The sequence below is a fragment of the Trachurus japonicus genome, chromosome 24 (assembly GCF_045865225.1).
Source record: "Trachurus japonicus isolate A0001 chromosome 24, Traja_1.0".
NCBI classification, from domain to species: Eukaryota; Metazoa; Chordata; class Actinopteri; order Carangiformes; family Carangidae; genus Trachurus; species Trachurus japonicus.
The window spans coordinates 30,520,122-30,533,651 of NC_140930.1; the positions used below are offsets into that span (position 1 = coordinate 30,520,122).

The window sequence follows — 13,530 nt, forward strand, 5'->3', positions numbered from 1 at the left end:
GTGTCTTTTTGGACGAAGAAAGTTGGTATCCATTGACAACACATTATATGGACAAATACTGCTGCGCGGACCCCCCCCCGTAACTCCGAGAAGGCACAGAGGACTCTGAAAATTCTCACAGCTCTTAGTCGACATGAGGGTGAGTAGATAATGAGTGAAATTTGAATTTTGGGTGAACTATCCCTTTAAAGAGAGGCCCTGCGCTCACCTTTTTGTGCAGGTTCAGTCTGTGATGATAATGGAGAAAAGGAAGAGGTCAAAGGTTTGTGTGCAAACAAAGGCAGTGGAGGCCCCAGTGTGGTGGTGGTGGATACAGATGAAGATGAAGAGGAGGACAGAGCTGTGGGAGCTGGTCCACAGACATTATCTGTCTCTCTAGTCCCCGGTGAGAGCAGCACCAGCCCCCGGGTCTGGCAGTCCGTGTGGGTTTGGCACTTCAGCGCATTCGACTGCTCGTCTGAAAAAGTCCCCTTGCTGCACGGTTTACACACCACGTCCTCCGTCTCGCCGCCCCGCTTCTTCACCCTGGTCCCCCGGGGACACAGCGAGTGGGGCTTGCACTCCCTGCCGCCGGCGCCCCCCGACAGGAAGCTGTTGGGCGGACAGGTGCAGACGCGGTCCTGGGTGGCCGTGCAGGACGCTTTCTCCATAAAGCCGGCAGGACACGGAGGCCGGCATCGGTGGCACTGCTGGACCCCGTTCTCACCGCGGGTGAAGGTGCCCTCGGGACAAGGGCTGCACTCCCTCACAGCTGTGGGGGAACAGTGGACGGACACGTAGGTGCCTGCCGGGCACTTGTCGCAGACCAGCTGGGTGCCTGACTCGGGGTCGGTGTGCTGATAGTGGCGGGGGGAGAGGATGGGCTGGTCAACTGGGCTGACCGTGGTCAAAACCCGGGCTGAGATGTCGACCACCACTGTATATAAGAGCTGAGAGGAGAAAGAGAAAGTGACAGTCAGGAAAAACACACTTCAAATGCTTTTAAAGCTATAAACTATTTAGTTTCTTAAAGTAGGTGTCGGCATTGAGCTTATTCAGCATTCTTCAGCTTCACATTACAGGTACCACTGAGCACAGCACATTACATATATATAGATATATTATATAAACATTGATGTGACGTCAAACTTAAAGCCCATTTATGCTCAACGTTAAATACGCATACGGATACGGACGGAGCCTTTCGTCCGTACTCTGCGTTCATTTCGTCCGTTTTTCGTCCGTTTCCACAAAGCTTACGGATACGCACCAAACGGAGCAGTACCACCGGAAACCGTGGGGGCGCTGTTGCTGTCACTACCCGATACGGAGCCTAGAGCCAGTGTGAGACAGAAGAAGAAGAAGAAGACACGATGGCTGAACGAGAGAAAAAAATTCTCCGTCCTCCAGCCGTGATGAATTTAATGGCCTTACCGACCACTGCATCACATAATGAGTCTGTTTTCTTCTTTTATTTATTATGTACATTATCAAGATCTCCTCCGTAGTCGCCATGTTTGTTGTCATAAACTTTTGACTCTGAGCTGCCCCCTGGTGGATGTATTGGTTAACATCCATGCCAACGTTAAGGACGCATGAAAGTATGTGGGCAGTGACGGTAACAACATTTGAAACGGACGCATACAGCATAAATGCATAAGTGGAGCATAAATGAGCCTTTAGGGAAGCTCAGAGTGTGCTGCTCTGTCATTGCCATCTTGGCAGTGGCTGACACCACCTCATCCTCCTCATCCCATAATACGCAGAGATTGGGCGAGTGGGGAGCCAAACCTTCAGGCTAAGTTGCGGCAAGCATGCACTCAACCACCTGTCCTTCAAAGCAGCCCTGCCCTCATTTATAATTTAAGGCTTAATAAAAATTTAAACATAAGGGTAAAATTGGGTTGCACAAAAATTCACCCCTGTAAAGTTGTCATGAGGGAGAATTTAGCAGCAGTTGAGCATTCTAAAATGGGAGCCTGTGGGGACCGTATCACTTTGGTTGGTTGGAAGCAGCCTTTTAAAGATTATTTTTTGACTATTTCTTTTCATTAATGACAAAAGAAATTAAGAAAATATTGTACTATATGGTCATATTGACAGCGATGTACAATCAAAAAACAAAAAAAATCTTGATGCAAATAAAAGTGAACAACCTCAATTTAAAGATGAAACTGGTGACAAAATGACAAATTTCCGGAAGGTTCTTCTGACAACTTGGTGCCTATAAGCCTTATACAGTACTTCAGGCCTTCAGAGTATACTGGTTGCTATGTTGAGTAAGACACAAAGACTTAGAGAGAACCAAAATCTGTCAATCTGTAGTTTTCCTTGGAGTAGATCAGAGCAGTGATTGTTGAAGTACTGTTTTATTCTTAATCAAAGAGCGTGAACAGATGGATGGATGGATGGATGGATTTGTGAATGGACGGATGGAGGGACAGATGGACTGGGGCAGATGGACAGATGACTGGACAGCACAACAGACAGAAGCACGAAGAGCGCAGCCCAACTGAGACTTCTGTTCCCTCTATTTTCCAAAATCAATTTTTGATGTTTGGTTTATTCACTCATCAGATCACGAACTGAGACTCACCAAATGTAAGCATTGAATCATCAAATCCCAAACAGTTTCCTGCCCAGCACTGAGTGAGCCTCACACACACACACACGCAGCCAAATGCGGAGTCACCACCGTCACAGCCAGACAGGCATATGAGTGTGCCGTGTGTCAGGTTACATGGATTCTGGAAAAGTCTCATTTTCAACAGTACCACACGCTGCTATGTAAACTCCCATGGAGCCGCTTTGAGGAGATTTGTGTTAAATTGCTCATTTAGAAAGCCATTTAATCCGACGTCATTTCATTTCCTCGCTCCCCCTGACTCACCCTGTCCTGCTTAAGTTAAGTGTACCAACGGTGCGCAACTGCAAATTTAACACCGTCACAAAACATCCCAACGTGGTAACCCCTCTCACCTCTGCTGGGAAGCCAACAGCTCACTGGATTTAGGGGAATAAGCCCCACATGTCTTTCACTCTAACACACACACACACACACACACACACACACACACACACACAAACAGTGTGAGTGAGTCATGTCAGAGCGGTGGTATCAGGCAGTCTGCCTGGTGGACGACTGTCTCCACTAATGCCAGAGGGCTGACAGCACTTTACTAATTACAATGGCTGCTGGTTTATTATCTTTTACTCCTCCTGTTTAACAATTAGAGTCTAAACTGATTAACAATTAGTGTGTCCACTGCAGTGTGTAAAGGAGAGTTTTTCTCATGCCGACAGCCGTTTATTGATGTGTCATGCGAGTGCAAGTAAGACACAGCCGGAGTGAGGGCTTTCCACAATGAGACATCAGTCAGGCCGTGATTTCTGTGCTTTCACAGGAAAATCCCAATTAAAAAGTGTCTTTCATATATACGTATATATTTTTGTTTGTTTTAGTTGTTGTATTGATGGTTTTATTTAATTTATTTAGGTAATTTTATTGTTTATCTGTCTGTTTTTCATTTATTAACTTTTTTTTTCAACATCATCCACCCTGTTATTGCCTCATGTACTTGTATAATTTCTATTTTTACTTTCTCTATACATGGATAAGAGCAGTATGTGTATAGGGTGACTGATGCAACAGTTGGGACTCCCTTTTTATTTATTTATTTATTTTTTTTCCTTTCTGACATCTTTTTTTCCTTTTGGGGTAAGGACAGTCATGAACTATGTCATTTGGGTTTGGATGGCGGCTTGTTTTCGTTCTGTTTCGATATCTGTGTGAATACAGAGAGAACTTGTATGTTGTCTATGTTCTGTTCGATAAAAATCTATAAAATTTATTGAAAAAAAAGATAATAAAAAAGAGGGGCAGTCAGCTGTTCATCTCTAAGGAGTGTTCTCTGACTGTGCTGCTGCATGTTCACTTTCCATCATAAACGCCGTGTTTAGGCGGAACAGTAAAGTCCAACCTCCGGCACCTCTGTCCCAGCTTCCTGTGTACTTCAGTGCCCGGCGTAGCAGACATAACAGACGTGACTGAGGCCTCAAACAAGTCACGGAAAAAAAGTTCTACCCCTGACCAGCTGACAGGCCGTCTCAACATTGTGAGTCCAAATCCTGGAATAAGCATCACAGAGCAGACAGATGACATCAGTAATGGCCCAGAGAAGAGTGGAGAAACCTAACTTCATATAAAATCGCTCACAACAGTGGTGTGACATAAATAAAAAGCAGCAGGAGGAGGGCTGAGACTGTCGCTGTGTGAGATGCATGGCAACGGAAAGCACGAGAGAAACCCAGACAGACACACAGGGGCTGCAGTTGTGAATGGAGATTACGGACTCATGTGCATGTGTGTGCAAAATAAACAGGGCTGGAGGGATTTGGGGTGATGAATGAGAATTTTGCTGATGACGCATGTGAATGTTTGTCATCTGCGATCCAAATCTTCCACTGAACAAATAAGCATTAGTTTAGGGTTAAACCAACACGGTGCCAGGTGATCAAGTCTCCCAAGAGAGTGGAGAGATCGGATCAGTCGTAAACTCAACCACAAATGTTGGGTTTTGAAACAAAGGGAAGATAAAGATTAATACATTTCCTGCAAACTCCCTTTTAATGAAACAGCCGACGGAAGACAAACCCTTTCCATGATTAGAGCTAATAAAGACAAAGTTGTCCATTCTCCCACCACTCCATTGTCCTTTGACCACACCACCCATTGGGCTCTTTGTGTCCACTCCCAGAGCCTCATCCATAAACATCAGAGCATGTTCTCGACGTGCTGTTCATAACTCGTTGCGTCAGTAACATCAATGCATTCATTCACATCGATGTTCAAAGTGAAAACGTTGGTAGGAAGTGCACGCAGCAGTAAAATGGGAACATTCTGCTTGTTATAGACAATGGACGGTCCCCCCGTGGCTCTCTCTGCTTGTTTGTAGAATTTTATGCCCTGAACATTACCATAATTGAGGTGTATCACTCACTGTTTAATGTGAGGGCTGTGGAAGGAAAGGTATGCTGGTATTAAACAGGAACTTTCTGATGGTTCAAAGTGAGACGCTCATACTTTTGCATGCCAGTACCCACAGTGCTTATTTTTGTTTTTGTCTTGAAAAGCCAGCTCATTAAAAAATACCAGGCAGGCTGCTATGAGTCAAGAAAAATAAAATGCCATTAATAGTTGCTAAGTATGTACTGTTCATGTGTCAGAATTGCATGCACTACATTCCAGCAAATACTATATCCAACTTAAAACAAGAATTCTAACATTTAAATGAAGGTGGAAAGATGTGACATGAATAGGAATCAGCAAACATGGCTAACTGGCATCCACTTTCTGAAACTTGTACCAAACATGTTTAATGGAACAGGGTAAATGCTTTTTTTTTCTCCTTTTTTCATAAGGGTTAGGGAAAATACTTATGGTTGACAGAATATAAAATGTTTTACTTCAAAATAACTACATATACGCTACACTTCTGGATGAAATTACAGTTATATTACTGATAATAGGGACACTTACGAAGAACATACCTTCACTGCTCAAAACGTACGTCACAATAAATTGATACGCTGAGTCCTGCAGAGTTGCGAATACTCTTGTTCATTTTAAGGCGCACACAAAAAAAAACATATAAAGTGTTAACAAACTCAATGGAACCTAAAGCCTGAGATGCTGCCTCATACTTCACAACAGTGCAATAGTTTTAGCTTAATTCCAATTTCATTAGCACATTGCAGTCATGCTGGCTAGTTAGCCATATACAATATCTTACTGCACAGTTACAGTTAGTTATGAATAGGTCATTTAAACTACAGAAAAGCTTATTCAAAGAAATTAAGCATCTTGTCAGTCGGTGTTGTCTGTATCATTCTGCTAAAGGTGTTTTAATAATTGTGGTGGAGCGCTAACATGTCAGTCCAAAATCTCCCATAAGTGTTAATAAATTCACATTATGATTTTATTAATCAAACACACTGAGCTGTCTGGATGGGTGCACTGTTACCCACTATCACCCAAAATAAATCTCTGAAACCAGGCTGAAGTTAGCTTTACGTACGGTTCTCGCATGTATTACAACAGAATGAAGTTTAAGTTTATTGTTACATATTGACCAACTGAAGTACTGTTGTAATATAAACAATTACCAAGAAACCCACTCTACATTACTATACACACAAACACACACAGCTGTTTAAGTCACAAACATGAACTTAGTCTGCACTCTGCACAGCATTTATACTCAGTCTGGTAATAAAGAGCTGTGAACACCGAGCCTACATGTAGCTACAATAAGACAGCTCACAGAGCATTATCAAGCTGACCTTAGATGACCCAGCTCTCTGTGTGTAGCCTTAGTGGCCTATGTGTGTTTCTCTCAGCACCACTCCCTCCCAATTAGATACAAACTAACAGTCTTATGGCACTGCATTTCCTGTTTGCAATTAGGAAAATAAAATGCCCTCAAAGACACAAAAGCAGAAGAGGAAACAAAGTGCAGCACTGGCACTGTGTCAGTTCATCCCAGCTTGCACGCACACAAACACACCCACCCACACACACACACACATACACACTATCTGGAGCCTCAACACAGCCACCTTGTCAGATCAGCAATGCATGAATCAATTTCAGTCTTATAGTGCTGCCAGCTTTCCTATTATTATGCCAGCTTCGTCTCTATATGTTGCCGCACTGTCTATAAACTACATCAGCTCCTTGGTGCCCTGCCCAAGCAGCAAATCAGAGAGCCAGATAGCATAGAGAGAAGGACAGCACTATCATTATCCATGGTCAGTTCCAGTCTGATCTGCTCAGCTTCCCTGTGTAATACGCTGCAGTCCTCGACACTGGAGCTGTTCACAGCTGTTCTCTGACCAGCTGCTAACCAGGCACTGAGCTGACACCTGAACCAAAGACTATAGGAAACCCTGGAGCACAGAAGATAGGTGTGTCCTGTTGGATCATTTGACCAAAACCCTGTTCACCTGTAGGCTACAGTTAAAGGGACACTCCACCAATTTTGCAAATGCAGTTCAGCTTACTCGTCAAAGTTGTATTATCTCTTCTGTTGCTCTGGAGGATCTTTGTCAAGTCTAAAAAACGAATCCTGTGGTGATGTCATAATGATGTCATTTGGGTTATCTTGGGTTTGGAGATAAATGATACATGTATAGAGATACAAAACAAACACATGGACATTCACTTGGTAGAGAGACTCTCGTAAGGAATTATGGGGATAGTAGGATCCACAAGTTTGTGGAGGTATAGGCCAGGGCATGCCACTTCATGACAGGTCAGAATATTTGTAATGCCATTCACATAGTTTAACATTTAGCATGACCAACTCTATGAGTACCTGAACACAACATAAAAGGGATTTAGCTGCCTCTGCTGCTTCGACGCTCTCCCCCACTGTGTTAAATGTGCATTGCATACTGTTACCAGCCTGAATGAAGCCCTTTAGGTTGATGTAGCTGCTGTTGAGTTACTGTCTTCTACATAACTAATGTCCTCATTAAGCAGCTCCTTCATTCTCAATGCTACCACCAAATGCCATAACACCACTTTTAAAACAACTATTTTTACATATTAAGTAAGGAACTAATGATGAAAAGCAAGTGCAACCTGATCTATTACTATTCTGTGTGAGGATGTTGAAGCTGCAGAGATCACAGAGGGCCGATGTCTCTCTGACGGTAAAAGACAGAACAGAGATCTGAGGGGTGGAGTCGTCAGTCAGCCTGCACTTGTTTACATCATATAGGCTCCAGTGAGGCACCACTGCACCACTGCAGAGCAGGTTCCTGTTGTTGAGCGAACCCACCCAACACACACACACACACATGCACATGCATCAAGCCACACAATGAAACAAACACCTCAACCCCCACCCAGGGTTTGTGAGTCTGAGCAGAACACCCTGTAATTCTACCTCCAGCAGCAGCAGCAGCAGCAGCAGCAGCCAGCAGGCTGGTCCAGACACAGACACACCCAAGACCCCATTCTCCTGCAGGCATTGGAGCAGAAGTATACAACTGATAGGTCAAATCTTTTTTTAGGTCACAGATGGTAAAAGCCGAACCTCTTCCGACTTCCTTGTTTTTGTCTGTGAGCGTGCACACCGTCTGTCGTCATGCACATTATTCGGCATGCAGTTGAAAGGATGGCTGCACACACATAACTCATCAGGTGGTGTTTGTGTTGACTTATCTGAACTATATGGGCCATGCATGAGTGTGTAATGAATATTTGAGTGAAGCCTCGTGGGTGGAGTTGAGAGGTGAGGCAGACAAACAGGTAATAATAAATAAATAATAATAAAAGATTAGTCACACCCAGGTCACATTCTGTTCTCCCTCCTGTCTCCTGGCAGCAGATCAGAAACCTCAAATCACGCACAAGCAGACATGAAGACGGTTTTTACCCCTGGGCCATCCGACTCATTAACCATAGCAACCAGTCAAAATAACCGTGCACTACTGCACTTAAACCCAACACTTTTCTAATGTCAACATGCAATATACATTTATTCTTATAGGCTTCTACTTGAAATATTGATTTTTACTATTATAGGCTAACTGTATGACTGTACCTTTTACTATTTGTATGATTGTAGTAATTTCTTTCCTGTGTGAGTAAAACAGAAAGGCTATTTGAATTTGAGGTAGCATGACTACTACTTCTTGAATCGCATGAACTGTGAAATCATACACAGCAGTATCAAAGTGGTAGAAGTAGTATGCTCCGACTTTTCTTCTTTAGCATCCAGTGGACATGGTAGGAACTGCAGTTTAAAGAGGCACTAATCATTAACATTTCTGTTGTCATGGAAACTACTCCTTCAAACTGTTGTGTAATGTTTTTTGAGGCTTTGTCAAGTCTGACAAAGTAACCCGAGTCATACTAATGTCATCAGGATTATCTAGTTGCAGTTGAAGTTGCAGACTTAGGCTACCTATACTAGCAACTTCAAATTAGAATATCTCTCCTGCTTTGATTTGCATTACAATTCTTTTATGTCTTCTAACATTTGCCCAGTTTTAGGTAAGTGCAGAACTAAATAGACTAAACTTTGTACTGTGCTTAAGTTTAGTTGTTCTTTTCTTCCCATTAAACCCCTCATAACAAGAAGACTGCTGCTTATCCATTCAAGCTTTCTCTTTAGGACTGCTGACTCATTTCATTTTTCTTTTGTGTTAAAGTTTGTGTATAGTTTAAGCTCTATCTTTAACCAACGCTTCAAACTTCAGCCTGGAGCATATATAGAGTCTTTAAGCCCCACACAAAGGCCAAATAAACCACACACCTGTAACCCGATATGGAAGTACCCCTGAGTGTTTGTTCATTTCTTAACAACATCCCAAAATAAGCAGTCGGCGCACACGTGGACAGAAAGGCTTGCGTGACACCACATATAGCCCTGTCAACGTCAAGGCAGAGCTGTCTGTCTGCCAGACTTATGACTTGAAGGCTTCGCAGCACTGCCGCACAAGCAAGGCAGAGCTCAGTCTCACCCTGTGACAAGACTTGTGATTAATGCTTAGCAACAAAGTGAACCACAGAGCAGGAAGTGGGCTCAGGTCTGAGGTCTGGACTCAGATCAATATTATTGTTCTCCGTCTTGATTTTGAGGGTCTCGAGGAGTTACTTCATCAACTTACTGCACTGCAAAAACTCAAAATCTATCCAAGAATATTTGTGTTATTTCTTGTCAAAATGTCTCATTTCTAGTCAAAACTAATCTCTTTCCACTTATAAATAAGACTCATCACATAAACATTTACTTGTTTTTAGATCATTTTCACTTGAAATAAGTAGTTTTTTGTGCTTGTAATAAGAAAGAAAAACTTGGCCCACAATCAGATTCTTCTACTACTTCTATTTCAAGTATAAATCTGCTTGAAAGTCGTATAAAGTGTCTAAAAACAAGCTACTTTTTAATGTGAGATTTGTTTAGGATGGAGTGTGAGTGTGTGAGTGTGTGTGGGTGGGTGTGTGTGTGTGTGTGTGTGTGTGTGTGTGTGTGTGTGTGTGTGTGTGTGTGTGTGCGTTGGAGCACGTGTTGCATAATGAGGTGTGCTTACAAACAATTGAATGCGGGTGGGTGGGATGTTTGCATTTCAATGTGTGTGTGTGTGTGTGTGTGTGTTTGTGTGTATGTGTGTGTGGTACAGAACACTGCACTGCACTGCAATTGCTATCCAATTAAAAAAGGGCCCCACCACAAACAACACACAAAAACACATCCACGTGCATAGAAATGCACACACTGGCAGACATAATAAACATGCACTTACTCACTTCCCCAAACACACACACACACACATGTTCCTCCACATGTCGACAGGCTGCACAGCGGCACCTGTTGCAGCCTGTCCTCATGTCTTCGCAGCTCATTTCATCCCACAGAGAGACTCTGTTTGGACTCAGTCACGCTGAATTTACCACTCACAATAGCCACAAATGATTATTTGTGTAGATGTTTGAGTTTACTCAAAATAAGTGAAGCAGAAGAACTGCGCTCATCCATAAAACACTGCAAACACTGATCAGGATTTGGGAAAAACACGCCTTCTGTAGTTCAATTTGGCAGACACCAGTCAACAGGCGATGATTAAAAGTTGTGTCACTCACGTTACTTTGCTTTTCCGTGCTGCAGTGCACTAAATTATGATCTCCTCTCACCAGAGAGCCAGATTTCTCTTTTAATCTCACTTACAGTATATCTTTGTGTAAGTGTATGACTGCGTTTCAGATACACTGTGGCTTAATATCAATTTGTCGCAGTGGCTTTGCCACGACAGCTTGAAAAACAAGCAGGGCAGCTGAAGATGGAGATTAATTCCTACAAGATTAGTGTGAGCTTACAATTGCGTGTTGAACATTTACAGTTGTCTTCATCGTCCGGGTGGGTTTGTTTGTTTTCACAGCAAATATTTTCACTTGTCATTATGGGAAAGGCAGTTTTCTAAATAACCTTTACAATACCGCACATACAGCTTCATCCACTTGAAATTTACATGAGGCAGACTTCACTTGTCTACTGTTGTGGGTATGTGGCTGCAGAAACTATAATATGGGTCTTTGTTGCTGCAAATGGTCAGTGCATCCAGTTAGAGCAGCTGTGAATGTTGAGGTTCAGACAGATACTACTTGAATACATGAACTTCCCTTGGGACCAATAAAGTATCATGCATTTTGAATTTTTACTTCTGTACATCATTGCAGCAATCATGTGTAAAATACAAATACTCCCTTAGCCCTCTTGGGATCACCATGAAGCAGATGTTCTCAGTTATTAGCTCCTCTTTGCTATCTTGTCTTTATCTTTTTCTTATTTGTCTATTAGGCTCATTCTACTGTTAGCAACTGTTAGCAACCTTTAATTTAGAAAGAGCAGTGCTTCAATAATTGTAAATTGTGTTTATTTAAGCTCCAAACCTTACACACAAACACAGTTATAGCTCAACTTCTAAGTCAGTGCTCTCCATGTGTGATCCGTGTGTGGCAACAGAACTCTACAAGTTAACATTAATCCAAAAACAGGTGTGGGACCATTGTGATTATTGTATTTCTTAGATATTTATCAGTTTTTATTATCACGAGGGTTGTTTTTAATTCCTGAGAAATTAGTGAAAATAATCCGTGAGGATTATAGTGATAAATCAAGTTAACATAACTCCCACATATTGTGATCCTGAGCCAAGTGTTGATTCAGCAACAGTTTGACAATGAATCCACATCAGTTTCTTCGTTCAAAAAGACATTTAATGTCCAAGTCTTTCCAATTTGTCTGTCCTACCATGAAAAAAACAATGTCTGAAATCAATGTTTTTAAAAAAAAGTCATAAAAAGTAAATTAAATGACTTTATGACACTGACAGTCCTCCTTGGACGTAACAAACAGGCTTCACCCTCTTAGTGTGAATCACCTCAGCTCAACTGCAGCCTTCCTGCTTTGTGAGGAGACAAAGGGGAAAGTCTTTGTCCATGAGCCTCATGGTGGGACCCTGAGCTCCAGCAGCCACTGACACAACCACAATCAACATATGAGTGTCCCAACAAAAGGACACCAGTGTGACACCATGGTGACTGGCTTGAATCCATCCACCCATTTATCCCATGAAGCTTAAAGAGGGTTAATCATAAAATAATCCTTTTCTTTTTAAAGAAAAGTGGATCACACAATCATTTTTGATGACTAAGTAAATCCACGTATTGTACTGTAACTGTTAACTGTGTTTCATGTCTCTTTGTTCACTTCTAAAATCAAACCATGTCTTTGTTGTGACATGAGACTCCAGTGAGTGACATCAGGGTAAACAATAGACAGGCAGGACAGCTGAGTCCCATTCCCCCTCTATATGTTGTGCTGTTTACCCAAAATAAATAACTTACAAACTGATCACATGTTAAAAGCCAAGAAAGAAAAATGTCTTTTTGGAGTTAGTTTAGTTTAACAGTTAAGACATTTTAGATAGTTGATTTGAAGTTCAGAATCAGTGGTTTAAAAAAAAAACAAAAAAAAACAGGCACTGGCCCTTTAAATGGAAAACCTGCTGGAGGAGTCCTTAGAATAAACAAGAAAAAACAATCAAATTGTAAGGCACTCACCACTGCGGACACACACATGGCAGGCATCGTCCTGATTTAGAAAGTACAGGTGATGAGGATCAAGCGGACGTCCTTGTCCAAGTGTTGATCTGGAGAAACACTTCTCATCTCTAGATGTTTCTCATCGTCATCCTCCTCCTCTTCCTCCTCACATCTACCGGAGGAGAGAAGCTGATGCAGCGTCAGTCTCAACTGCAGTGTTTTATAGTCTGTGTCTCCAGGTGAACCGGTTTCAGATAGTACGGGATGAGGGCTTGGTTCAGAAAGAACGCTGTGGTAATTCCCATAGCGATAACAGATGAGGGCCCACACACTTGGATCGCCGCCTCGCCCCGTCCAGGCTCGTCAGTGTGTGCAGTGCGGCTCTTCTCCTGTCCGCTCCGCACAGCACCACAGACAACTGCCGCGGTGACGTAGGCGGGAGAGGAGGCGGGAGTTAGACGCGTCTCGGCCAATCGCAGCCCGGAGAGAGCCGTTGCACGTGTGTTGAACCGCGATTGTGAGGAGGGAGGGGGAGACATGTGTCTTGCAGGTGAAGCCAGGTTGAGGTCCGTGAATGACATGTCCTTGATGCAGGCTGCCTGCAGGACTGCACTTCATTAATAGGCTACACTGTGCAGGCGTCCAGGTGGAGATGTTTGGGATTTGGGAGGTTAGTGCAGGGAAAAAGTGTAGCCACCACTTAAGTCACACAACAGCTAGGCTATGTCTAACAAACAAGGAAAGGTCAAAATAAAGCTGAGCTCTATGGAGTGAAATTACTGCCAAAACTCCACAAACATGCATGTTTTACTCACGCCCAATGATTCACAAACAAACTCAGTGTGGTTTGCAAAAACAATTCACAAACTAGTGCATTTTGTTTCACAAGTAAGACATGTACCAAATAGCTAAATACACCATGCTTCAGAAACAAA

The 13,530-nt window shown here is 42.8% G+C and overlaps 1 protein-coding gene across 1 annotated transcript in view; it reads right to left on the reverse strand.

Moving 5' to 3' along the window:
- Positions 1-13,012, reverse strand: part of tnfrsf21 (tumor necrosis factor receptor superfamily, member 21) — a 49,587-nt gene extending 36,575 nt beyond the window's left edge. Inside the window, exons 1-2 of the mRNA XM_085770457.1 lie at positions 12,614-13,012; positions 209-929 (exon numbers count right to left, since the gene is read on the reverse strand). Coding sequence (XP_085626583.1) covers positions 209-929; positions 12,614-12,640 — 748 coding nt within the window. The 5' untranslated portion in view covers positions 12,641-13,012. The remainder of the gene's footprint in view (positions 1-208; positions 930-12,613) is intronic.
- Between the last annotated feature and the right edge of the window lie 518 nt (positions 13,013-13,530).